General features: G+C 41.5%; 1 protein-coding gene across 1 annotated transcript; it reads left to right on the forward strand.

Annotated features, from left to right (window-relative positions):
- The first annotated feature begins 121 nt into the window (after positions 1 to 121).
- LOC139473696 (tyrosine--tRNA ligase, cytoplasmic-like) lies at positions 122 to 25,564 on the forward strand. The gene is made up of 14 exons (XM_071256408.1): positions 122 to 180; positions 11,333 to 11,422; positions 12,419 to 12,565; positions 13,814 to 13,989; positions 14,220 to 14,349; positions 16,813 to 16,893; positions 17,114 to 17,165; positions 17,300 to 17,482; positions 18,295 to 18,380; positions 19,759 to 19,891; positions 20,802 to 20,896; positions 22,645 to 22,841; positions 23,962 to 24,100; positions 24,276 to 25,564. The coding sequence occupies exons 2-14, from the start codon at positions 11,357 to 11,359 to the stop codon at positions 24,384 to 24,386; spliced, it is 1,596 nt and encodes a 531-aa protein (XP_071112509.1). The 5' UTR covers positions 122 to 180; positions 11,333 to 11,356; the 3' UTR covers positions 24,387 to 25,564.
- The last annotated feature ends 1,275 nt before the right edge of the window (positions 25,565 to 26,839 follow it).

A 26,839-nucleotide genomic window follows, 5' to 3' on the forward strand; every position in this document is an offset into this window, starting at 1 on the left:
ACTGCATACATTGATACAGTAAAATGGGAGTATTTCAAATGACCTTATATTATAAAAGGATTAAAGTTGATTGACGGTTGATATATTGCGACACCTATACCCGGAAGTTGCATTTTGTTACGGTAAACGTGGCTGACGCAACTGGTTCGATCACCGGTGTAAACATTGCTGGCATATTGCGTGAGTAAAATATCATACTTATGCTTATTTGACTTCTGATAAGTAATCCGAAGACTTTTAAACGAAGTGGGTGTGAAATTTACTTGAAATATTGTGGTACTTTCAGCATTGTTCGTGGAATAGGTAAGTTATGAATGATATATTGATCAACTCATCTCCGAGCTGCTCAATCTGGTGAAAATATTCTTATTATCTGACAGACGGGATGAACATTGTATCATCGATCACTTGTAGAATACAATCTGGGATAACAATTTAGTTAACCGGAGAAAATTGCTACTGTGCATGTACATAGGGATATACAATTTAGTCGGGTGGTAGGGTGTTGGCAAATTAGATTAAGTCAATTAGCATGATTAGCCTAGCTTAGCTTTCAGCAAGTAACATGAGTTTGATTCTCCATGTGATGCTAATTAAAATCCGAAAAAGTACCTCTTTACGATCAAAAGGTCTTAAGAAACCCTTTACGATCATTTGGATTAAGGCAACTATGCTTGTTGAAAGTGGCGACTAACTGGATCGGGTGGTCAGACTTGCTGACTTTGTCATCGATCCCAATCGTGTGGATCGATGCTCATGATGTCAATCACTGGATTGTCTGCTCCAGACTGGACTGTTTACAGAGCGCTGCGATATAGCTGGAATATTGCTGAGTTCAGTGTTAAACAACAAACAAACAAACATTTTGATTAGTTGTGAAGAAGAGTATTGGTTAGCTATCCCTTTTAATGTATTAATCAACATGTGCTGAAAGGTAAACATTGGATGTTGATCAGGTGGTCCAAGGCTTGCTGTCCAGTTTTCCCCTTCAATAATTAATCAGTGATTAATATCCTTTATACAAACCAATAATCCTGATTATGAAAGTTGAAGTAATATTTCTGCCAATGCTAGTTGAGGGATGTGGTAATTCTGTGAGGAGCTTTTTGGAAATGCATGTTTAATTTGTTTGTTGATTAACACCACATTCAGCAGTATTCAGTCTATATGATGGCTGTCTGTACATTTCTTAGTCTGCACCAGACAATCCAGTGATTGACATCATGAGCATGGATCTGTGCAATTGGAATACAGTGACATGCATCAACCAAGTCAGCGAGTCTGACCCCCTAATCCTCTTACGGCAAGCATAGTCACCTTTTTACGGCAAGCATAGGTTGCTGAAGACCTATTCTTATCCCAGGTCTTCACCGGTAGGAAAAATATGTGCACATAATACAATGTGAAATGTAAATCACTAATGACAGCAATTAGAAGTACTGAGGATGGGCATAGTTAGCTTTTAAACAAACATAATTTGTTTTCATAACAGTTAAGGAACATTATCATAGATAATGTGAGTGAGTTTGGTTTTACGCCGCTTTTAGCAATATTCCAGCAACATCACGGCAGGGTACACTAGAAGTGGGCTTCACACATTGTACCCATGTCGGGATTCGAACCCGGGTCTTCGGCATGACAAGCAAATGCCTTAACCACTAGGCTACCCGACCGCCCAATAGATAATGTGACAATACTTGAATAAACAAAGTGGAATATTCTTGACGCTGTTTTAGCATGTTTAGTCAAATAGATCATGTAGAGTTGTAAGTCATGAATAAATACAGTTTGATGTTAACTTCTCTTGCCTTTTAGCATCATTTTTAATTTCTCTTGATTTTAATGTAACTTCTGTATTTGACGTAATAAGCGCCCATGGCATTATTTGCTAATATATTGGCTAGCGAACAATCCCAATTAGCACCATGAGCACCCTATTCCAATTGATCAATTGAGTTATTTATCCCTGTATAATACGCACTTGTGTGTTATATGCACCCTTAATCATTGTTGATAAAATTTATTGACAATTAAATTCTGGAAAAATATATCTGTCGTACATTAACATTTCAGGCTGTCAGCATAAAAATTTAGGATCTTTCAACTCTCTTTATTTTTCACCAAAATAATATTCGAATAAGAGCCCCCTATTTTTAATTTTGAGAGTGTCCTGAGTGCTTATTACATCAAATATGGTATACATGTATGTAAGGAGATAGTTATTACTATCTGTGTTGAGCTTACAATCACTGGATTGTCTGGTTAGAGACTCGATTATTTACAGACCACTGTCATATAGCTCAAATATTGCTGAGTGTGGTGTTAAACAACCAACACACACTAGTACTAAATATTAACCATGGTGGATGGAATGAAAATTTTCAAGACTTGTGTTCAGTTTACAAGCTAAATAAGTCACAGACTTTATATTTTTAGTTTGTGACTTATTTAGCCTTTAAACTGAACACAGGTCTTGAAAATTTTCATTCCGTCCACCATATATGTATATATATATATACACACTCTCAAACTTTCAGCCTCCCAGCTTTCATCTAGCAAACACATTAGAATTCCTCTATGGGAATGAACACAAAAGAATATTAACAGACTGTGAACATAATTCTCAGTGCAATCATGATCTATCTCCTTTAAACATCTATGATGTCTGTCAAATCTTATAATAACATTGATGTGCTTTTCTGTCCACTGCCTTAACTTGTCCATGTTGTCATTGGGAATTCAATTTTAATATACTTTTCTCTTAATGATGTGGGCTAAAAGTCTACCAACTCAAACGATAATTGATGAAAAGGGGTGTTTATCAGTCACAGACGTAACGTGTACGCGTGACGGCTCTGCCGTCTCTTGTACGCGAGACGGTGCGGTCCGCAGTACTCAGTGAAGCGCTTGATACTAATTAATTCAATCACTGTGGCTGTGCTGTCACCCGCGACCTCCGCGAAAGTAATTAAAGCGCCATGTAAAATCACCCACTGCCGAGAGGGGCCACAACAATCCACCCAAGGTCGTGACTGGCGGGTCGCGTGTGCATCGGGGCATCCGCCTTCCTATTTTCACATACCCTATTTTCGAACAGTTAAAACATGTCAACATGTCATTCTGGACTGGATACACTTGAAAGTGTACACGTCGAAGCTAGCGACCAGTTATCGCCATTTTTTCATGTTATTTATGGCATATTCCGTGTATACTCTGACCTCGTGGTACCGCGACATTCATCGCATCGCGGCATTTGTGATTTCCGGTCGCTCACGCGGGACATGCCTTTTAGCGGGTGTCTGTTATGACAATCAGTAACCAGGAAGTGCTCGCTCCGTAAACAATTTCAATTTCCTCGGAATGTTCCGTCTGCTGCAAGTTAGGGGTCATTATCGCATTGATACTTACTTCTGGTATCTTATTATGATTTTATTATTGCCTTACCCCCATCTGTCAATGGACAGCGATATGACCGGCAGTTTCCCAAATAAACTTTCTCTCTCGACCTGAACTAGCTCATCTACATATTCATGGTGACTAATAAGGTAACGGAAGTTACGTAGCCCGCACATTTTCCCGCGCTGTGGTCAGGATATATTAGGAGATAATTAGGGCCAAAATGTCATACTTAGCAGTACTTTCTTCACTAGTAGCCAAATCATAAATACATACTTTTGGCATAACAGGAGTGAATAATCATAAATGTTAGTGAGTGCCATTTGTTCCGTTTATGACAAGTATCGCGAAACCCGAGGCTGCAGGCTACAAAGTTGAATGTACCAATAACTTTAATTTTTGTGAAACTGTGAGCATATGCGCTTTCTTGAATAAGATTCAGTTGATTTCGGTGATAGCGTTACAATGTCTGTCTGTGCTACGATAGGGAACAGTGGAAACTTTACCGGTGACTTATTGTACCAGCTCTCGCAATCGCCTTACAGCACGTGATCACGCCCACAGTTCCAGTTTACAAATTACATTTTGGGGATATTTCAGTTATCGCGCTCAATATTATTTTAATTCACCAAAATTAATAAGAAATGCTATTATCAATTTGTTCTTTGCAAACTGACAATATTCCCCAAATTCGATCTTGCTTATCCCTATGTGTACCTCAAATAGATTTCAGAATTGTATTTTGAGGAAGATAGGATATTGAAGATATTGAGCAAGGTGATTATGGCGGGTTTTGAAAAAATATTTCCGCACAAGAGTCCTTTTGATCGATGTTTTCGGATAAATATTTCTCTCCTCTTATGAAAACTAAGACTCTCAAAACTAAAATGTGATGCAACCACGTGCGCGCTATAACGGTTAGCGATAATTGTTCCTCGGCGATATAACAAGAAAAACTATCAAAATGTCCGATCACGTGATATACAATTTAGCCTTTTGTGGCAGTGGAGAAACGCTTAGTCATCATGATAAATCCGCCTGATTGCGGTTCGCTCTATTATTGCTGCGCCAAACGACACCTATCTGAGCAGCAGCCACATTGACGTGTTTTTGTTGTCGATTAGTGTATACACGATCATTATCATATTATGCGCAGTATCCTATATTTTCTGTTCTGCTTGGCATTGTTTTATATGCAGATATTAAAAATACCGCATGTATTTTCTCGTAAATTATAGGCCGGAAATAGCAATCAGTTCACATCTACCTGTTCGTCAGCGGTGTTTCTGGAAATAAATCCGTTCATTGATGCACGATTCGTATATCTGAAAAGTATTGAATGGAATATTCAATCGTGTAATAACAGGATTTCCGGTGTTATGCTAATTTGCATCTTGTGATTACGCGATCTAATTGAAGAGGCGCCGGCGAGACGACTGACCCGCGTTTATTAAAAAGTCATACACAATGAGCGGATGAGTTGGGGATTTGAAGTCAGAGATGGAGCACAAGAACACAAACTTAGTTCAAATGTCATGGTTTTGGTTTGGTTTGTTGTTTTACGCCATTACAAGTCTCTTGACGAAACAGGTGTTGGTTGTTTAATGCCGCACACAGTAGTATTCCAGCTATTTGACGGCGGTCTGTAAATAATCGAGTCTGGACCAGACAATCCAGTGATTTACATCATGAACATCGATCCATGCAATTGGGATACGATGACATGCATCAACCAAGTCAGCGAGCCTGACCACCCATTCCTGTTAGTCACCTTTTACGACAAGCATAGTGGCCTTTTACGGCAAGCATGGGTTGCTGAAGACCTATTCAAATGTCATGGAAACTAAGTCTTGGGCAGGATAGGATAGTAGATAAGGATGACCACTTCAGTTGTGTTCCTGGTATAGTACCCAGCTGGTAAGGATTTAACATTTTCTCAGATCAATATTTTCTATGGTTAGCACTTTGGCACATGAATTGTATTGCAATATATTACAAATCAGACAGCTGTATTGCGTTACATATTGCAATATGTATTGAGTTCCAAATTATATATCATTGTCTATATTTGTATTGTTCAAATGGTATTCACAAATAGAAATTGCAGCGTTAGAAATTGGCACTAGTCCTGTAGTCCTTACCAAACTGCCCAATGGTAAAGGTATCCTAAGGACTAGTAGAGATTGGCCAGTTTGAAGGGTTTTGCTATATGTTATCATTATAAGGACTAGTGGACAAAAACTGTTAGTTTCTAACCCTGAATTGGTACTCCCTGTAGTGCTTTTGTCCTTGCCAAATGGCACAATAGTTCAGGTATCACAAAGACTACCAGTAGTAGAAATCTGCAATTTTTTAGGGTTTTGTTATATTTTATCATAAGGACTAGTGGACTGGTACTTCTTCTTTCAATAATCCAGACTTCAGATTGCAAGATGTGTAGTATGGATGAATGAAACTACCTGTTATGTCATCAATATAGAATTTCAATGTAAACAGCGTGAAGCATGTGTCGTTCACATGGTTTAGATTGGAACCCAGTCCATCCAAATGCCTCATATATATTAAATTCTTCTGTGACTGTATTGGAAAATATCAGAACGCAAGGGTTATAATTGTGAAGCGTGTATTGCTGACGGCCGTATTGCAGTATACCAGTTATGTTGCACAGCCCAAGTGCCTTCCTAGTATAACCAGGGGCACGGGTCGCCCAGTCGTCTAAGGCGCTGCGATTCGCTGTGCGGAGTTGCTTCCCTTTGACACGCCAGAAACCTATAATTGTGGGTTTGAATCCCAATTTGCCCCGATTATGTTTCTAGGTCTTTCAGCACGATACCTGTGCTTGTGGGTTTCACCGAAGTGGTAAACGTCTGAGACCTGCATCACTTCGAGCTTTCCTCCCAATTTAAGCTGACATGCCATGATATAACTGGAATACTGTTAAAAGCGGCGTTAAACCCAACTCACTCACTCACTCCTAGTGTAACCGGCATGAGCAATCACACTGACATCTATAAATTGATATAACTTTGGGCTCATGTACATCCAGTGATTCAGTAAACAATGCCACACATTATCACCAGGCTCCTTGTACATCTTACCAGTATCAGCTATATCCATCAGGATGCAATCTCATTAAAAACAGATCTTAGTTTTCGCTACCCCTAAACAAAGATCTGAGGACATCCCATTACGGGTCTCATCAGAATGACCGATCAATGAAATGACTGACAAGAAATCGTCATTAGCCAATCGGAAGGCAGCTTTCTCAAGCTTTACAACACTAGTTTCAAACTGGCGACTACGCTTCGAAAAATATATTTTGACGTATTCTCGGTTAAAATTTTTAAAACTTTATACAGAGAACATTCTGGAATGGCTTACAGGTGGCCTAGATTGTATGGATATAATCATAAAACCCGTAACTGTCGTTCGGAATACCCTCCGTCTGTCACTTTCATGATCTGGTAAGCGACGCTCTGATTGGTTGGATGAAAGGTCTTTCTGATGTGACCCGTAATGGGATGTCCTCAGATCTTTGTTAAGCAATAGCGAGAACTAAGATCTGATTTTAATGAGATTGATCAGGATGTTGTGAGAATGACCTTGGTAATGAAGTATTTTATTGACTTTTTTATGGTACTTCCTAAAGCCACACACCTTAATTTTGAATAGGAAAGGCAATATACACTTTAGCCCTGAGCTATATGACGTATACAGTCCTTTAATTACCTGGTGACACACTGCTGTTTCATTAAGCAGCTATCATCCCTGTTGATGTGGAGATAAAACTGTATTCATTACTGTGTATTCTTGATACTGGTAAGTCAGGAAATATATCAATGTTTGTTGGTCATATTGTGCTATAGCAGTCTTAAACATATTTCCTTAATCTTAAGACATCTATTTCATTGAAGCTGTTGTGGGGTATTTACAAGATTTTATGCACACCATATTTCTATGTGTATCATTCAAACATGTTTGTTTTTTTAAAAATGCAGCTGTGTGGAGATTTAGATGTTATTTTATACCCCAGACGATGAGCATGACGGGTTTTGATATTTTTCCAATAGCGTAAACATTGTTTGGCATTTAGCATGTTTAGAAGTTGGTAGAACATGAATTATGGTGTTTTCATTGCGGTTACCTCAAACATGTAACATCGTAAATAGCATATCAACAAATCCATACTGAAGTACGCACATATCACGACATTAGAATGTGATCACATTAGGTTTTCTTGGATTATTGTTGTTGTGGAATGGAATTCAAGCAGGACTTGTGACCTTATTTTCAACTACAAGTTCTAGCCCTTCAAATATTTCACTAGCTATGGACCAGTGGACATGGTGGGCTTGTTGTAGATATTGATACCTCCTTCTGCGTATCGATACTTCCTTCTGCATATCGTCACCTCCTTCTGCATATCGATACTTCCTTCTGCATATTGATACTTCCTTCTGTATATTGATACCTCCTTCTGCATATCAATATTTCTTTCTGCATATCGATACTTCCTTCTGCATATCCATACCTCCTGCATATCGATACTTCTTTCTGCATATCGATACTTCCTTCTGCATATCGATACCTCCTTCTGCATATTGATACTTCCTTCTGCATATTGATACCTCCTTCTGCATATCGATACTTCCATCTGTATATCGATACCTCCTTCTGCATATCGATACTTCTTTCTGCATATCGATACCTCCTTCTACATATTGATACTTCCTTCTGTATATTGATACCTCCTGCATATTGATACTTCCTTCTGCATATCGATACCTCCTTCTGCATATCGATACGTCTTTCTGCATATCGATACTTCCTTCTGCATATCGATACCTCCTTCTGCTTATCAATACCTACTGTATATTGATTCCTCTTTCATCATATTGAGGGGCGGTCGGGTAGCCTAGTGGTTAAAGCGTTAGCTTGTCACGCCAAAGACCCGGGTTCGATTCCCGACATGGGTACAATGTGTGAAGACCATTTCTGGTGTCTCCCCCCGTGATATTGCTGGAATATTGCTAAAAGCGGCGTAAAACCATACTCACTCACTCACTCATCATATTGAGTGAGTGAGTGAGGTTTTATGCCGCTTTTAGCAATATTCCAGGAATATCATGGCTGGGGGACACCAGAAATGGGCTTCACACATTGTAACCATGTAAGGAATCAACCCTAGGTCATCTGCATGACGAACTAACGCTATAACAAATAAACTATCTGGCCGCCCCTCAAGATCTCAAGATTGTCTGGACTTGAGCATGTATTTCAAAACACTGTTTGTGATATTTATCACTGTGTAATGTCTGGCTTCGACTCCAACACTGAGGTCATTGTAACATGTTTAGTAACTCCATCACATCAGTGCTTGTAGACCTGAGAATGTCAGTACTTTAGGTTTGGACACAGCTGTCTGACATATGTCATGTGAGTGATGCCTGTCAGTGATGCGCACTCGTTTCAGTACCACACACGTATGTAATGATCATGGTAACTCATACCGTCTGTATTGTTTGATCGACTGACAGGTTCCAGAAATATGACACTGACCCAGCTTGTGTTAGTCATTTAACAAATATATGCCGAGTTTGAAATTAAGCTTGAAAGTCAATAGGTCCTTATCAATTCTCAGATGTGGAGAGTTTTAGGGGGTCCTTAGATTCAAGTACTTCTGGGACGTCCCCTAGGGCACAAGGATCCCTTAATCTGGAATCCAGGTCATGCTCATATGCTTCAGAATTAGATCCCATTAGTGACAGGTCAGTTTTCCATCACTCATATCGAGGTACACACAACGGACGGTGCGGTGGGGAATGGTTAATGTGTTCACTCGTCATGCCAAAGACCTGGGTTCAATTACCCCATCGGTACAGGGGTGGAAATTTAAAAAAAAACTTCACTTGCCATCGGACAAGTTTAAAGCCAATTTTCACTTGCCATGATCAAAATAAAACTTCAAATCATCAATATGTGTTTATCTCTTTCAACACCGTATCCCGGTTTTCCGGCCAAGAAGCATCGAGTCCCCAGACACCACGGCCTGTTTTCTGGCCAAGCCGTAGTCATGTCAGAATAGTATATATTTTTATGGACCTAGATCTACCTGTAATATCATTCTTTTATTAAATCTTTAATATTTCACAATGTCTGAAATACGTATTCCATTTCAATTTATCATTTTTTATCGATAAATTAAGAAATTATTCACTATTTCCCGCGATGTTATTGAAAATAAAATTCTCGGACACACATTTCGACAACGGGTCCACATCAAACATGTCAAAGAGCAAAATAAAGACGTTTTAAGAACATCTTTAAATATATCATACAAAGTGATAAATAAAATCAACAAAAATATATCTAAAAGTAATCAAACTTACATCTAAGTTAATATTTCCATCGTTTCGTGCGATCGCGTGTAATGTAAGTCAAATGACATACCGGCTTTCGTCGCCTTGAATTCTCGGCTCGAACACGATGTTTAATGCAAAAATATATGCATGAAAAATCTTTGTTCACAGCTCGTAACCTAGCACGATACATTCACGAAGTTCCATATTTTAAATATATATCGTGATTTCCTGCTTAAAACGTTTTAATCTAGCTTATCACCCTCAGTACAATATTATATAGTGACTGTCAGTTTCACTTGTGACACTATTTTACTGGAATATAGTCTCCAAACAGGGGAGGAATCTGGCCACCCTTTGTCTTGTTTAGTTTCTATGTTGTTACATGTTTAACTTTGCATCTAACACAATTCCCACCCCTGAAGATCCGGGTAGAATAGGTCTTCAGCAACCCATTCTTGTCATAAGAAATCGGGTGGTCAGGCTCGCTGCCTGGGTTGATGCATTTCATCGAATCCCAATTGCATGGATCAATGCTCATTATGTCAATCACTTGATTGTCTGATCCAGACTCGATTATTTACAGACCGCCGTCATATGGCTGGAATATTGCTGAGTGCAGCATTAAACAGCAAATAAACAAAGAAACAAACACAATTCCAACTATGTGTACAATTAGGACAGAAGCTGGTAGATAATTGAGTCTGGACCAGACAATCTAGTGATTGATGACATGCAATCAATCAAGTCACTGAGTGTGACCACCTGATCCGTCTTACAATAAGCAAAGGTTCCGGGGGTGGGGGGGGATAGCAAATAACATGGTGTCAGAAGCCTCACTCATACATGGGGCTGTGTATTGGCAATAGATTTGTATTGCGATATATATATTGGGAGTTAAAGTGTTTGACAGTGGGTGACACTGATATTGTACATGCAGATCCTATTTTCTTTATATTACGATGTCAAAGTCAGCATGGGCAATCGGTGCTGTTTTGTAGTCATTGGTCCAGGAGAGATAACAACGTGCAAGAAAAATCCACTCCACATTTTCGCCATTTTGTCAATAATTTTTTTTCAATGGGAAACATCATTTGTGAATGAATTTCTGTGTAAATTTGGGTTTATTGATACAAATAATATCAAAACTTGTTCTATGTTTTTTACCCAGTGTACTGGAACATAGAAAAAATATAGCAATGCATAAGTGTATTGTAATATACCAGTATGCCAATAATGCCTTGCATTCCTACTCATAAGGTCCAGGACCCGTGAAGATTCCGGGGTAGAATAGGTCTTCAGCAACCCATGCTTGCCATAAAAGGTGACTATGCTTGTTGCAAAAGGCGACTAACGGGATCGGGTGGTCAGGCTCGCTGACTTGGTTGATGCATGTCATCGATCCCAATTGCGTGGATAGATGCTCATGATGTCAATCACTGGATTGTCTGCCAGAGTGCCGTGAAGATCCGGGTTAGAATAGGAAATACCTGTGAACATCAGAAAGTATGCAATTATACTGAAACACTATGCAGGTAGTGCATGCATATCATGCAGTGTGTATTTGCTCTTTACAGTGACCTTGCAGTGGACCCACCATCATGGAGAACCAGACCAACAGCATGAGTCCGGAGGAGAAACTTGACCTTCTCAAGAGGAATCTACAGGTGTGCCATACTAAGATTAACCACTTTTAATACAGCTGTGGGTATAAGGTACTGCAGCTCGCTGTACAGAGATGCGTCTCTTGGCTGAGTCAGGATTTGGGCTGTCTTGGGTTTGGATCAGAGAGTCATTCTACTTCTGTGATAGGCATTTAGAAGTTGGAGTACTAAGTAAGGATAAGAATTTATGGATGAACACCTTCTTTATTACAATTAAGAGCGACGTTTCGGTGTAGGTTCTAAAGTTTCCAACCTCGTTGGACCAATGATAAAGACACGGTTCAGTTGTCTTGATTTGCAGAGGCTTTATTACGCCTGACGATACACGGGCACTCGATCACAACACATGCGGGCTGCCATCTTTTTGGGATACCCGACCATGCTACTTCCGGGCTGATATTCGCAATACTTCGTATTTCCAACATACTAACACTAACACCGTTATCAAGCAAGTGTCATTCTACTTGTCATCCTTGGTTTGTCAGCACCTTGCCAGTGCTTGTTGTTGTCACCAAGGCAAGAAACGTCTACGCCTTGCATCAATTTGGACCAGTGTTTGAAATAAAAACAAATTGCAAGGCCGCCATCAGGACCCACAGACTTTAGACATTTTTGAAGCTGCAGGTCCTGACTGAACTCTTCAGGCCCTCATTTAAAAAACTGCAGCTTATTGTGACAAATGTATGGGCACGTAAATTAGTGAACGCCATAAGGACCTATACAACTTTGAAACTGCAGGCCCGACACAAGATCTACCTGCCACAGGCCTACAGGCAGGCGCTTATTTCAAACACTGCTTTGGACATCCCTTTCATATTAACTTGACACTCCTTGATACAACTGAAATACTAGCCCATTTTGAGTAATTTTAAATACAAGCTCACTCACACCCAACATGCCAAATACATCAGCCGTGAACGCTCACATCAATAGGACTCTTTTTTGAAGTAATAACTATTTCCTTTGTCTTGATCAACAATACTGTGTTTATTTTGACAGGAAGTTCTTGGGGAGGATCGCTTGCTGCCAGTGTTGAAGGAAAGGGATGTGAAGATCTACTGGGGCACAGCCACAACGGGCAAGCCTCACGTTGGCTACTTCGTGCCCATGTCCAAGGTGGCCGACTTCCTCAGGGCCGGGGCAGAGGTTGGTATTCTCCATTGTAACCATGGTAACATTTCATGTCTGGGTCATCTGTTTGTTGGTATTGTCCACTGACAATCATGGTAAAAATGTTTTGATGATATGTCGTGTGGATAATGTCTACTCGACACTGTAACCATGGTAACATAGCATGCCTAGATCATGTGATTTGTGAGTGTTGGCAACTGTAACCATGGTAACGAGGCATCTCATGTTTCCTGTGGGTATTGTCCTCTGTAACCATGGAAATCTCTCTGTGGATATTGTTCACTGTAACCATGGTAACTTGGCAAGTGTACATGGTCTGGATAATCTGTCCCGTGGGTATTGTCCACTAATATGGCTAATAACCTTGTAACATGGCTTGTTTCTGGTTTGGTTGGCCCACACTTACAACTACTTTCTGGAAAAAAAACATGATCTTTTTTTCCCTATCGTTCTCACAACTGTTCCTTTAAATCCTGATAAGGTTCTTTCACAAGTCTGTCTTAGACATCTTCCCGAGGCAAGTGAGTTAACTGACTATAAAAGTCCAGTTCCACCCTTGCCGAACTAGGCTGGTATTATGGAGTCACATTTTGGCTGGACTAAAGAGTCTATGCATAGTCCAATCAAAATCGCACTCCGAAATCGAAATCCGGTTGGTAAACTGTCATGCAGTTTTCGGTCGATTGCAGGATTTGCAAAGCATGTGCACCGCTAACTCGTCAACAGATATTTTCTCAATCTTTACATGTTTTTAATCAAGGTGCTCATGTGATTTGATGCACTTCGCAATGTAAGACTCGTTTTATCACGAATATATAGATCTTGATTATCGATCAGATTTTCTTGACTGGGCGCCGCCATTTTGTTTGAAGTAATTGCAAGTTATAAGAAAGGTGGAATCTGGCTGGTCCATAGGAGAGGCATAGAAAGGACATAACTCGTAATAGCCACTGATGGCGCTACGATAGAGCCCAGGAATTACAGCATAGTTCGGCAAGGGTGGAAACTGGACTTTTAAAGTCAGTTAACTCTCTTGCCTCGGGAAGATGGTCTCAGAGAACAGTCTCATACTAAAGTCCTATATATAGCACACACATGTACCGAATGAACAGTTCATGCACACCCCGCGTTTCACTTTACACTTTACACTCAAGACCTGCGACCCAGGCTTCTGTGGAAATCAGGATCTATATGCAGCACTGGCATCACTGTTGTATAACGCCAACTGAACCAGAGCCTTGACCTGCGTGACTCTGTTCCCAGGTGACGATCCTGTTTGCGGACCTGCACGCGTACCTGGACAACATGAAGGCCCCGTGGGAGCTGCTGCAGGAGCGGGTCAAGTACTACGAGCATATCATCAAGTCCATGCTGCGCTCCATCGGGGTCCCGCTCGACAAGCTCAAGTTTGTGCGAGGAACAGACTACCAACTCAGCAAGTGAGGTTCATTTTCGTCACGAGTGGTCATATTGATAACTAAAACAATAAAGATATGATAGTGTCCAAAGACAATGTTTGGATTCATTTCTTGGACAAAATTCTCTACAAAATTGAGTTTGTTTCACTTCTTGTTTGTTTGTAATTGTGTGATATTTTATGGTGAAGATATTTAAATACATCCAAACCAGTGGTATCATCAGCTGCCTGTAATGAGTCTGTATCTTTCAGAGAATACACATTAGATGTGTACAAGTTGTCGTCATTGGTGACAGAACATGATGCCAAGAAGGCTGGCGCCGAGGTGGTCAAGCAGGTGGATCACCCCCTCCTGAGTGGACTGCTGTACCCCGGACTGCAGGTGGGTGTGTCTTTGGTTGTAGGTGGGTGTGTTGTAGGCTGGTGTGTCATGGGTTGTAGGTGGGTGTGTCATGGGCATGTCATGGGCTGAAGTTGAGTGTCACATGGGTTGTAGGTGGGTGTGTCATGGGTTGTAGGTGAGTGTCACATGGGTTGTAGGTGAGTGTCACATGGGTTGTAGGTGGGTGTGTCATGGGTTGTAGGTGGGTGTGTCATGGGTTTTAGGTGGGTGTGTCATGGGCGTGTCATGGGCTGTAAGTGTGTGAGACATGGGTTGTAGGTGGGTGTGACATGGGTTGTAGGTGGGTGTGTCATGGGCTGTAAGTGGTGTCATGGGTTGTAGGTGGGCGTGTCATGGGTTGTAGGTGGGTGTGTCATGGGTTGTAGGTGGGTGTGTCATGGGCTGTAGGTGTGTGAGACATGGGTTGTAGGAGGGTGTGACATGGGTTGTAGGTTGGTGTGTCATTGGCTGTAGGTGTGTGAGACATGGGTTGTAGGTGGGTGTGTCATGGGTTGTAGGTGGGTGTGTCATGGGCTGTAGGTGTGTGAGACATGGGTTGTAGGTGGGTGTGACATGGGTTGTAGGTTGGTGTGTCATGGGCTGTAGGTCTTGTCATGGGCTGTAGGTCTTGTCATGGGTTGTAGGTGGGCATGTCATGGGTTGTAGGTGGGTATGTCATGGGCTGTAGATGGGTGTGACATGTGTTGTAGGTGGGTGTGTCATGGGTTGTAGGTGTATCATGGGTTGTAGATGGGTGTGTCATGGGTTGTAGATGGGTGTGTCATGAGTTGTAGGTGGGTGTGTCATGGGTTGTATGTGGGTGTGTCATGGGTTGTAGGTGGGTGTGTCATGGGTTGTAGGTGTATCATGGGTTGTATGTGGGTGTGTCATGGGATGTAGGTGGGTGTGTCATGGGTTGTAGGTGGGTGTGTCATTGGTTGTAGGTTGGTGTGTCATGGGTTGTAGGTGGGTGTGTCATGGGTTGTAGGTGTATCATAGGATGTAGGTGGGTGTGTCATGGGGTGTAGGTGTATCATGGGTTGTAGATGGGTGTGTCATGGGTTGTAGGTGGGTGTATCATGGGTTGTAGGTGGGTGTGTAATGTGTTGTAGGTGGTGTCATGGGCTGTAGATGGGTGTGTCATGGGTTGGTGAGTGTCACATGGGTTGTAGGTGGGTGTGTCATTGGTTGTAGGTGGGTGTGTCATGGGTTGTATGAGGGTGTGTCATGGGTTGTAGGTGGGTGTGTCATGGGGTGTAGGTGTATCATAGGATGTAGGTGGGTGTGTCATGGGGTGTAGGTGTATCATGGGTTGTAGATGGGTGTGTCATGGGTTGTAGGTGGGTGTCATGGGTTGTAGGTGGGTGTATCATGGGTTGTAGGTGGGTGTGTCATGGATTGTAGGTGGGTGTGTCATGGTCTGTAGGTGTGTGAGACATGTGTTGTAGGTGGGTGTGTCATGGGTTGTAGGTGTATCATGGGTTGTAGATGGGTGTGTCATGGGTTGTAGATGGGTGTGTCATGGGTTGTAGGTTGGTGTATCATGGGTTGTAGGTGGGTGTGTCATGTGTTGTAGGTGGGTGTGGCATGGGTTATAGGTGGGTGTGGCATGTGTTGTAGATGGGTGTGGCATGGGTTGTAGGTGAGTGTCAGATGGGTTGTGGGTGGGTGTGTCATTGGTTGTAGGTGGGTGTGTCATGTGTTGTAGGTGGGTGTGTCATGGGTTGTAGGTGGGTGTGTCATGGGGTGTAGGTGTATCATAGGATGTAGGTGGGTGTGTCATGGGTTGTAGGTGGGTGTGTCATGGGGTGTAGGTGTATCATGGGTTGTAGATGGGTGTGTCATGGGTTGTAGGTGGGTGTCATGGGTTTTAGGTGGATGTATCATGGGTTGTAGATGGGTGTGTCATGGGTTGTAGGTGGGTGTCATGGGTTGTATGAGGGTGTGTCATGGGCTGTAGGTGGGTGTGTCATGGGGTGTAGGTGGGCATGTCATGGGTTGTAGGTGGGTGTGTCATGGGTTGTAGATGGGTGTGTCATGGGTTGTAGGTGTGTGTGTCATGGGGTGTAGGTGTATCATGGGTTGTAGGTGGGTGTCATGGGTTGTAGGTGGGTGTGTCATGGGTTGTAGGTGGGTGTATCGTGGGTTGTAGATGGGTGTGTCATTGGTGGTAGATGGGTGTGTCATTGGTGGTATAGGCGTGTGTCATGGCTTGTGTGACACTTACTTGAAAAGGGGAGATCTGATAGGGAGTGCTAACATCTCAGTTTTGTGTAAGTGCTCTCATGGGTACATGTGACATTTGTCCCCAAGAAGTAATCTTATTGCTAGTTTTACAACAGCAATGATAAGGCTGCTTTGTGGGCAGAGGCCAAGGAAGTGTGTAGTGATTATAGTGACATGGTGACAGATGTGTAGCAGTGACATGTTTCACTATTTTACATTCATGACCCTGTGTTCCAGGCCCTGGATGAAGAATACCTGAAGGTTGACATACAGTTCGGTGGCGTTGATCAGAGGAAAATCTTCACATTTGCAGAAAAGGTAGTTCAGTAAAGAGTTTGTTAAAAGATTTATTTTGACCACTTACCTCTTTTTGGTAAAATTAGTTATCTGTGAAAACAGTGGTTGAGAAGTTAACACAAATGTTTCAAATTCTTAATTTGTAAATTGGATTATCTGTTGTCCTATCAATTCACATATTTAATGTTTGCTACAACACAATGTAACAATGCATTTAATGTGAACGTCTGGTGCCTTGCAGTACCTCCCACACTTGGGCTACAAGAAGAGGATGCACTTCATGAACCCCATGGGTAAGTAACATCTGAAGCCCCATCACTGACTGATTGGTGCTTAGTGCTTGATGTCAAATAGTGTATCAACTATGTGTATTTCGGTAGCCATAGTATTAGTAGCCATGGTAACCAATAAGCTGTCATATTTGCAGTTCCCGGTCTAACAGGATCCAAGATGAGTTCGTCAGACCCGGATTCCAAGATCGACCTTCTAGACTCACCAGCTCAAGTGAAGAAGAAGTTGAAGAAGGCGTTCTGTGAGCCAGGGAACATCGAGGACAATGGCCTGCTCTCCTTCTGCAAGTTTGTCCTCTTCCCTCTCAGCACAGATGGAGGTGTGTCCACTCAGCTCAGTTATCCTGCATACATCACCATCTTTCTTATCATTAACTTCCCCGGGATTTTCTCTCGCACATAAGTGTAATTTGATTGGATCAAGGGGATCAGGGGGTCAGACTTGGTGACTTGTAATGTCAATCACTGATTTGTCTGGAGCAGACTAGATTATATACAGTGAGTGAGTGAGTGAGTGAGTTGGATTTAACGCCACTTTTAACAGTATTCCAGTTATATCACGGCGTGTCAGCTTAATGTGGGAGGAAAGCCCGAAGTGATGCAGGTCCCAGACGTTTTACCACTTCGGTGAAACCCACGAGCACGGGTATGGTGCTGACAAACCTAGAAACATAATCGGAGCAAACCAGGATTCAAACCCACAATCATAGGTTTCTGGCGTGGCCAAGGGACGCAACTCTGCACAGCGAATCGCGGCGCCTTAGACGACTGGGCCACCCGTGCTTCCAGATTATATACAGACTGTCATCATATACATTAAACTATGGTCATAACAAACTCAAAGGGACCACTGATTTTAATTCATTATAATCGCAGTTTGTTATAAGCATATATACAGCATATATACAGCAAATGCCTGGGACCATAAGAAAGTTTGTTATATCCATTCGTTCATTATGAACGTGTTGGTTATAAACGTAGTTTACTGTATTTGGTTTTGTGCTGAGAGCTGCGTTAAACAACAAACAAACAAACATATTCTCGTACATCAACCACTGGTGAATGCAAAGTTTAAGAAACCATATTGGTTAACATGGGTAGTTGTTATTAAACTGATGGATTTCTGTTACAGAATTTAAAGTTGAAAGAGCAGAAGAATTTGGAGGAAACCGAATATTTACCAAGTTTGAGGATTTACAAGAAGCATTTAGAAAGGAGGTAATAACGACACAACTGTCTGAGAGATGGTTTGGAATGCAACATGAATGTTTATACCAGGACCAGGGGTATCATGAGATTATTGTTTTAATTGTTACGTGTCGATTCCCAAATTGAAATAAATATTAACCAAGAAATCTGTACGTAAAAGAATTTAATGTAAAACCAACAAACAACAAATGGTATAACTATGAAAAGAGCAAACTGTGGGTGATTGTTGTTATCTGTGAATATCACAGATATGAATGTGAACGTATTATGATAGACAGCATATGTGAAAGGTGAATATCACGCCAAGGCAGCAGTCAGAATATTAAGTGTAAGATCTGGTCATGGGTTCCATATTTTTGTTCCATTAGCGCCATAACCCTGCTTATGGGTTTTACTAAGTGTCTTACTTTCCTCTCACTTTGGACCGCCTCCGTGGTCTAATGGTAGAGCGTCCGCCCGGAGAGCGGAAGGTCCGGGGTTCGATCCCCGGCCAAGTCATACCAAAAGACGTTAAAAGATGGTACTTGTTGTTACCCTGTCTGGCGCTCGGCATTAAGGGGTTAAAACAAGGACTGGTCGGCTCGGAGTCAATATACTGTGTCTGAGTGGGGTATTCATGTTAAACTGCGGCATGGTATCTCAGTTGGCTAGCACTATAAATCGGCATCATTTCGGACTAGTACAAGCAGCCACACACACACTCTTACACGTGCATGCATGTCGCTATATAAGTGCAATAACCTTGGACGTGACGTTTAACCCCATTTCACCTCACCTCACCTCTCACTTTGTGTGAGTTCATTGGAGTATGAACCTTCATAGAGTGAGGACCAAACTGTTTGACAATCAGAGGTTGGATGGGTCGTGATGCAGTCAAAGTTTGACTTGTCTCAATGTATGCTAAATTGCAGAGTTCAAGATTAAGGGGTCTGAATGATCAGAAACAAGGCTTCTGCATGTATTCATGCTCAGGAATTTTCAGGGTTTTCCTCATGAATGTTGAAGTAGTCCATCATTTCAATAATACAGTCTCATGAAAAAAGTATGAATGTCAAAATGTGTTTTTCATACGCTCATAAACGCTGGTTTCATGGTCATGTGACCGACCTCTCGTCCAGTGAAAAAAGGGTACATCTTGTAAACTTTCCATTAAAAATGTATCATGTGTTGGCTTTCCTCCCAAAAAGCTACACTGTGATATTATTGAACCCTGTTCAGCTCACTCCTCTGTTGCCCAGAGGGGCGGTCGGGTAGCCTAGTGGTTAAAGCGTTCAATTCCCGACATGGGTACAATGTGTGAAGCCCATTTCTGATGTCCCCCGCCGTGATATTGCTGGAATATTGCTAAAAGCGACGTAAAACCATACTCACTCACTCTGTTACCCAGGAGCTGCATCCGGGGGACCTGAAGGCAGCGGTGGAGGTCTACCTCAACCGGATGCTGGAGCCCATCAGGAAGGACTTCGAAGCCCCAGAACTCAAGAAGATCACTGCCAAGGCCTACCCAGTTGTCAAAACAAGTGAGATTATTTTCTTTAGACATCCAGTCTGAAATTCAGTGGCATGGACCATTTTAATGAAATGCTTCATATGTCCGTGAGCTCGTCTGAGTGAGTGTATGAGCAAAGGGAGGAACTCTGGTATGCCTGCGGGGGTGTATTTGTGTTCACTGTGCAACTGGGGGCACGGGTGGCCCAGTCGTCTAAGGCGCCGCGGTTCGCTGTGCAGAGTTGCGTCCCTTGGGCACACCAGAAACCTATGATTGTGGGTTCGAATCCCGGTTCGCCCCCATTATGTTTCTAGGTTTGTCAGCACCATACCCGTACTCATGGGTTTCACCGAAGTGGTAAACATCTGAGATCTGCATCACTTCAGGTTTTCCTTCCACATTAAGCTGACACGCCGTGATATAACTTGAATACTGTTAAAAGTGGCGTTAAACCCAACTCACTCACTCACTGTGCAACTCGAATTGTCGTGTATCAGGATTCGTTTTGCAACATATTGTAAGACTTTGGCCAAAATGAAGATACGCAGGTGAGAATCATTGACTAAAAGACAAATCATCCCAAATGGGGCTTACATGTCCAAGAAAACTTTACCATTTGACGACAGGTCAAGTATTACGACAAATGTGAATGAAAATTGCACCACGACATTCTTTAGATTATGGCGCCACTGCATTGAAAGCTTGTTTTGTGACATCATAGCTCTGTAGGACATCATCAATTAAATGTTGCTGCATGCTACAAATTGAGGGAAATATATAAATGTACACATAGTCAAATAATTCCTGACTAACTAATTATACTTTCAAAAGACCTTCTGTAGACACAACTGAAGTGAACTGTTTAAATCTGTTGAGTAAATGGTGGCTTATGCACTTTAGCCAGCTAGTCCCTGTGTATATGTGAAGTGATTGTGTTACAGAAGCTCCCAAGGGAGGGGCAGCGTCCCAGCAGACAGAGGAGATCATCCCCTCCAGACTCGACCTTAGAGTCGGCAGAATCACAGAAGTCTGCAAGGTAGGAAAAGTTACAGAATACTGGTCCATTTATTCCACAGCATCACCTTGATGGAGTAAAGTATTCATCTGGCAGTGTGAAGTCACTGCTAACTGACCATGATTGATACTTATAAACCTGGGATCACGGAAAAACACTTTCTCTCGGTTTTGGTAGACAGAGCATGCCCTGGGGGTCGGGAAAAACCGCAGGGATTCGCCCCCTTGGTTTTTCCCTCTCCCCAGGGCATGCTCTGTCTACCATAACCTCGTAAGCGTGTTTTCTCCAATACTAAATAACTCAAGATGCACAAAGTTACTGGTAATTGTTTCGGCATTTATACATAGTTGCACTATATTTGATATAGGTACAGCTTGAATGTTAGATTCAAGATATTATATCTTTCTTTTGATGGAAATCTGGTAAAATGAGTCTTTTCATGTTACTACAACCCCCAAAAGATTCTGGGGCAGAGTAAGTTTCCATTACCCCAGGTTTATCATAATCACATACGATCAACCATACATCTGATGGTTATTTACAGGTGCAGTGATTTATTTAAAATATCACTTGTGTTGCATAAAACAACATGCAAGCAATATATCGACTTCACATCACGCAATACAGTGTCTACATTTCTCAACTGCTTATGTATTTATTAGCATGTACATTGTTTTCATATTTCACGGAAAGACACTATTTGCTGACAGCTAATCATTTCAAGATTTCACAATCAAAAGGCGGGTTAAGTCTTTCCAGTAATTTTATGGTAGACAGGCTTGTCAACATGTTAAGCAGGACATACTTATCCTTATTGCGGACACTTGGTGTCATCACAGATTTTCGGTGACCCATTTATATTTTTTCATCATTGATTTTTTCATTTCACACCACATGGTGTCTGTTTCAGCATATACTGTATATCTTGAAATTAATGTGTCTCCAAATTAATGCGACTGTTTGAGCCCTAGCCAAAAATGTGACTCAATATCAATGTGACTCCCCCCACCCCCTCTCCAGTGGAATGATGCATGTCCTTACCTTAATCCAATCAAACAGTAGATAGCACTGCTTATTAGCACTGAGTAGAGAACTTCCGTAACAACAATAAACAGTGTTTTCCTCAAAACAACTTTCAGTTTATATGTTTACTCGGTTGACTGGCATTAAGTAAGTTCAAAGGCAATAAAATAATTGAACCAACAACAGTTCACTGATTGGTATGCCTAGAAGATGTCAACAAGTCTTGACACGAGTAGGTAGAACTCTTGACCCTAGCATTGATAACTCACCAGATGCCCATTGTGTAATTTCTATTCTTTGAATGACATTGTTACATACTCAGGGTTAGAAACTAACAGTTTTTGTCCACTAGTCCTTATAATGATAACATATAGCAAAACCCTTAACAAGGGAACATTTCTACTAGTCCTAATGATACCTTTATTGGGCAGTTTGGCAAGGACTACAGGACTAGTGCCAATTTCTAACGCTGCATACTTGTTACAACTGCTGTCAATAAACCATGTTTGTGTTTATATTCAAGTTGGTATTTCCGCTATCCAAAGTGTCGTCTCATTGTTAATAGTCATTTGGAGACATAAATGTGAAGTTAAGTTATGCGAATGAAGACCACTCACATTTTTTGCATCTCACATTTTTTGCATTTAATTCACACTCGTTAATTTCAAGATTTACAGTATACAAGACTGATTAATCTCTGGCATTGAAATGTTGAATTGACTCCCTCCCTCCCTTGTGATGTGCAGCATCCTGATGCAGACAGCCTGTACATGGAGAAGGTGGACCTGGGGGAGGAGGGGTCGACACGGACGGTCATCAGCGGCCTGGCCGGACTCTACCCCATGGAGGACTTAAAGGACAGGCTTGGAGTGTTCCTGTGCAACCTGAAGCCTCAGAAGATGCGGGGCATCGAGTCGCAGGCCATGCTCATGTGTGCCTCGGTGTGAGTAGACACAAGCAGGCAGGACAGAGATCTCTTATTAATCACCTGGATAAGCATATGTGTGTGTGCACGAGCATCTGATCCATTATGTCACCTCTTACAACCCGCATTGGTTTGTATGGACCAGTTCTAACCGGCATTATCAAGGGTACCAAAAGACGCCTCTTATGTCTAGCTGACCTGTGAAGATCCGGGGTAGAATAGGTCTTCAGCAACCCATGCTTGCCCTAAAAGGCCACTATGTTTGATGTAAGAGGCGACTAACGGAATCTGGTGGTCAGGCTCGCTACCGGTAACTTGGTTGAGGCATATCATCATCTCTCAATTGCGTGGAACGATGCTCATGATGTCAATCACTGGATTGTCTGAATCAGACTTGATTATTTCATATGGCTCGAAAATTGCTGAGTGCGGCATTAAACAACAAACAAACAAACAAAAAACAAAAAAACTTATGTCTAGCTATGTAGTGCTGGGGATACATTCTAGCATTGGTCCCCACTTTTCCTACAAACAGCAGAACATGTGTGTTGGGTAGTTTCACTGCAACTTGCATAAGGCTATTTATTTGTAATTGGTTGGTTTACAAAGAATGGTTTCATCTTCTAAACAGCTATGACTTATATGACACACATGTTCCTGGGAAGACATCACCTGTTCATTAAACATAGTCGGCTCCAAAAGCATTTGTAATAGTATTAATGTCTATTTACAACATTGGTTTCTGTAAACTGCCAACCCGGTGAAGACCCGGGGTAGAATAGGTCTTCAGCAACCCATGCTTGCCATAAATGGTGATTATGCTTGTCGTAAGACGCGACTAATGGGATCGGGTGGTCGGGTGGTCAGACTCGTTTTCTTATTGTGTGGATCAATGCTCATGATGTCAATCACTGGATTGTCTTGTCCAAAACTCGATTATTTACAGACCGCGGTCATATAGCTGAAATATTGCTCATTGCAGCGTTAAACAGACAAACAAACAAACAAAACTGTAAAGTGCCTAAAAAAATGAAGGGCGCAAAGAACAAATCAATCGTCCGACAGAATTTTGAATGTTGAGTTGTTGAGTATATAACAGTAACGACACTAGAGATGCTGATGATGTGTTTCTGTGCAGGGATGATCCCCGGGCCGTGGAGCCTCTTGACCCCCCTGAGGGCAGCGCCCCAGGGGACAGGGTGTTCGTGGAGGGTTACGAGAAGGGCACACCGGACGAAGAATTAAAACCCAAGAAGAAAGTCTGGGAAAAATTACAGGTAAGTTTATCTTATTGAAACCATTAGAATGATACGAAAACAGTCCTAGAAAATGTTAAATCTATTGATTAACACCAGCAGATGTAACAGTTAAGTGGTCATTGCTATCATGTTCATCCAAACTTCTTCGTTATCATGTAAGTAGAATTTGCATTCATTTCTTTTTGTTTTGCAGCCGGACTTTTTAACAAGTGGATCTTCTGTGGCAGAATGGCAGGGTAGCCCTTTGATGACAAAACTTGGAACAGTCACTTGTAAATCTCTAAAGTCATCACCTATTAAATAATGGAGGAATATTTACTAGTTATCTGTTTCAATCTCTCCTGTATCACGCAGTCATTCAGACCTCTAATCTGATCCTGTAAATGGTCACAAAACATACAACTTGATGGATGACAGCTTCTGTTTTTTGGCATATCGCGTTGTTTTGTATTGTTGATTCTTACTCCGCTATCAAGCAAGAATACACTCTAGCTTGATAACATTCTCATTAAAATCAGATCTTAGTTCTCGTTATCGCTAAACAAAGATCTGAGGACATCCCATTAGGGGTCACGTCAGAACGACCTTTCATCCCACCAATCAGAGCGCCGCTTACCAGATTATGAAAGTGACAGTTGGAATGTGATTTGTAATCATGCAACCTCAAAAATTTAACACGGAGTATTCCGAACAATAGTAATCAAGAATTTGACAAAATATGTTTCGAAGCATAGTCACCAATTTGAAATTAGTGCCGTAAAGCATGAGAAAGCTGCCTTCTGATTGGTTATTCCATTGGTCGGTCAAAGTTTGTGCAAGGTCAGTCTGACGTGACCCGTAATGGGATGTCCTGAGATCTTTGTTTAGCGGTAGCAAGAACTAAGATCTGATTTTAATGAGATTGGCTTGATAACAGTGTAAGAATTTACATTGAATAGTCACTATATGGAATAAACCAGAAGTTGTTACCCATAAAGTTGTATGTTTTCTTATTTACCGGTACTCACCAACTTCCAAAATGCCAATGAAACAGTTCAGTGGACACAAGTACTATTTGGTTACAACATATTAAATGGCATTGATCAGGTGATGTTGTTTTGAGCTATATCAAACTGTCACCTTACCACAGTCTGCTTTGTTATAACTAACAAAAACTTGTCGAATATTTGATTGAACTTAATATGAAAGCAAAAAGTGTTTTGGCCCAAATGAACAAATGATCATTCCTTAAAAATACCAAGGAAAATGACAATGATTTTGTTTTATATGAGATGTTTATATGCATATGTTCTTTGTTCTCATGTAATTATCACATCTAAATGTATTACATGTATATATACTTTTAAGAATTGGACCCCAGCAACCTGTGCTGGTCATATGAGTCGTTCCCGACATGGGTACAGTGTGTGAAGCCCATTTCTGGTGTCCCCCTCCGTGATATTGCTGGAATATTGATAAAAGCGGCGTAAAACCGTACTCACTCACTCACTCATATGAGTCGACTTAATGGGTTGGGTGCTCAACCTGTGATGTGGTTGATTGTTTCTGTACTCCGACGATGTGGATCATTGCTCATATCAGTCACCTGATTATCCGGTCCAGGCTCTATTAATTACAGGCCGCCATTATACATATGGAATACTGCTGAGTGCGGCGTTAAACAAAAAAGATACACACATGTACAGACTTTAGTCCAAGAACGGTTTTCTGGGGCAGATATGTTGTCAAGTGCTGTGAGTCAAGCCTACTGCAACAATAATCTTGAACACAACGTTGAACCCCATTTCACCTCACCTCCTGCAGATGACTGTATTTTATAATTTGAAAAGATTGATGTGAACTCAAGAAAAAAAGACATGATTAGTATAATTACAGTCAGTATGTGTACAGTGTGTGAAGCCCATTTCTGGTGTCCCCCACTGTGATTTTGCTGGAAGGTGGCGTAAAACCAAACCCACTAAATCACTCACGATCACTCACTCTTGTCCAGGCAGTGGTTCTTTCGTACACTGATATTGCCTCAAAGAGAGAGTTACATTGAATGACAGTAGGAAATGCAACATATGTAGAAATGATCAGTGATAACAAAAGGATTGTGATTTCTTTACATATCCAGAGCTGACTGTAGGTGATGATGTTTATTTTGCCACAAACCAGGTCGACACATGTTCAAGATGATGCTAAAGAAATAAAAACACCTTTCCTTAATAAATCCTGCAAGCATATTGTCTAGTTTTAAGTCGTATGCAGGTAGGTTTTTGTCTTCTTCAAAACAAACTTAACTACTAATATGGGTGCTTTTGCTGAAGCATTAGTCCTGGGACCCAACATTCATTTTCTTAGCCGTAGCTTGTTTAACATCGAAATATTTTATTATGGTTGCCATGATATGACTGGGGACAAATGTCTTCATGTAATAAAGCTATTTATGCAATGGGGTTTCCCATTCAAGGATGAGATGAGTTTGTCATTTCTCATTTAATTCTCATGTTGCTGCTAGTTGCTAGAGCCAAGCGTGAGGATCAGGTCCTTACATCTGCGGTGCAGAAAGTTGAGAAAGTTGCTTGCGCTTTCAGCAACTGGTTTGTCTGGCTTAGACTTGATTATTGACAAACCTGATCCTTGAAGTTGAATCAAGCAGGATGTGATTGAGGGATGGTATTATCTTCATCTTGACCTCACATTGATTGTCCTCAGACCAGACACAGCGGTTTTCCATAGGAACCAGCTTAGGAAGTGAGCTAGACGAAGTGCCAA

Source organism: Haliotis cracherodii, unplaced genomic scaffold, assembly GCF_022045235.1.
Source record: "Haliotis cracherodii isolate W230 unplaced genomic scaffold, xgHalCrac1.p SCAF_3, whole genome shotgun sequence".
NCBI lineage: Eukaryota > Metazoa > Mollusca > Gastropoda > Lepetellida > Haliotidae > Haliotis > Haliotis cracherodii.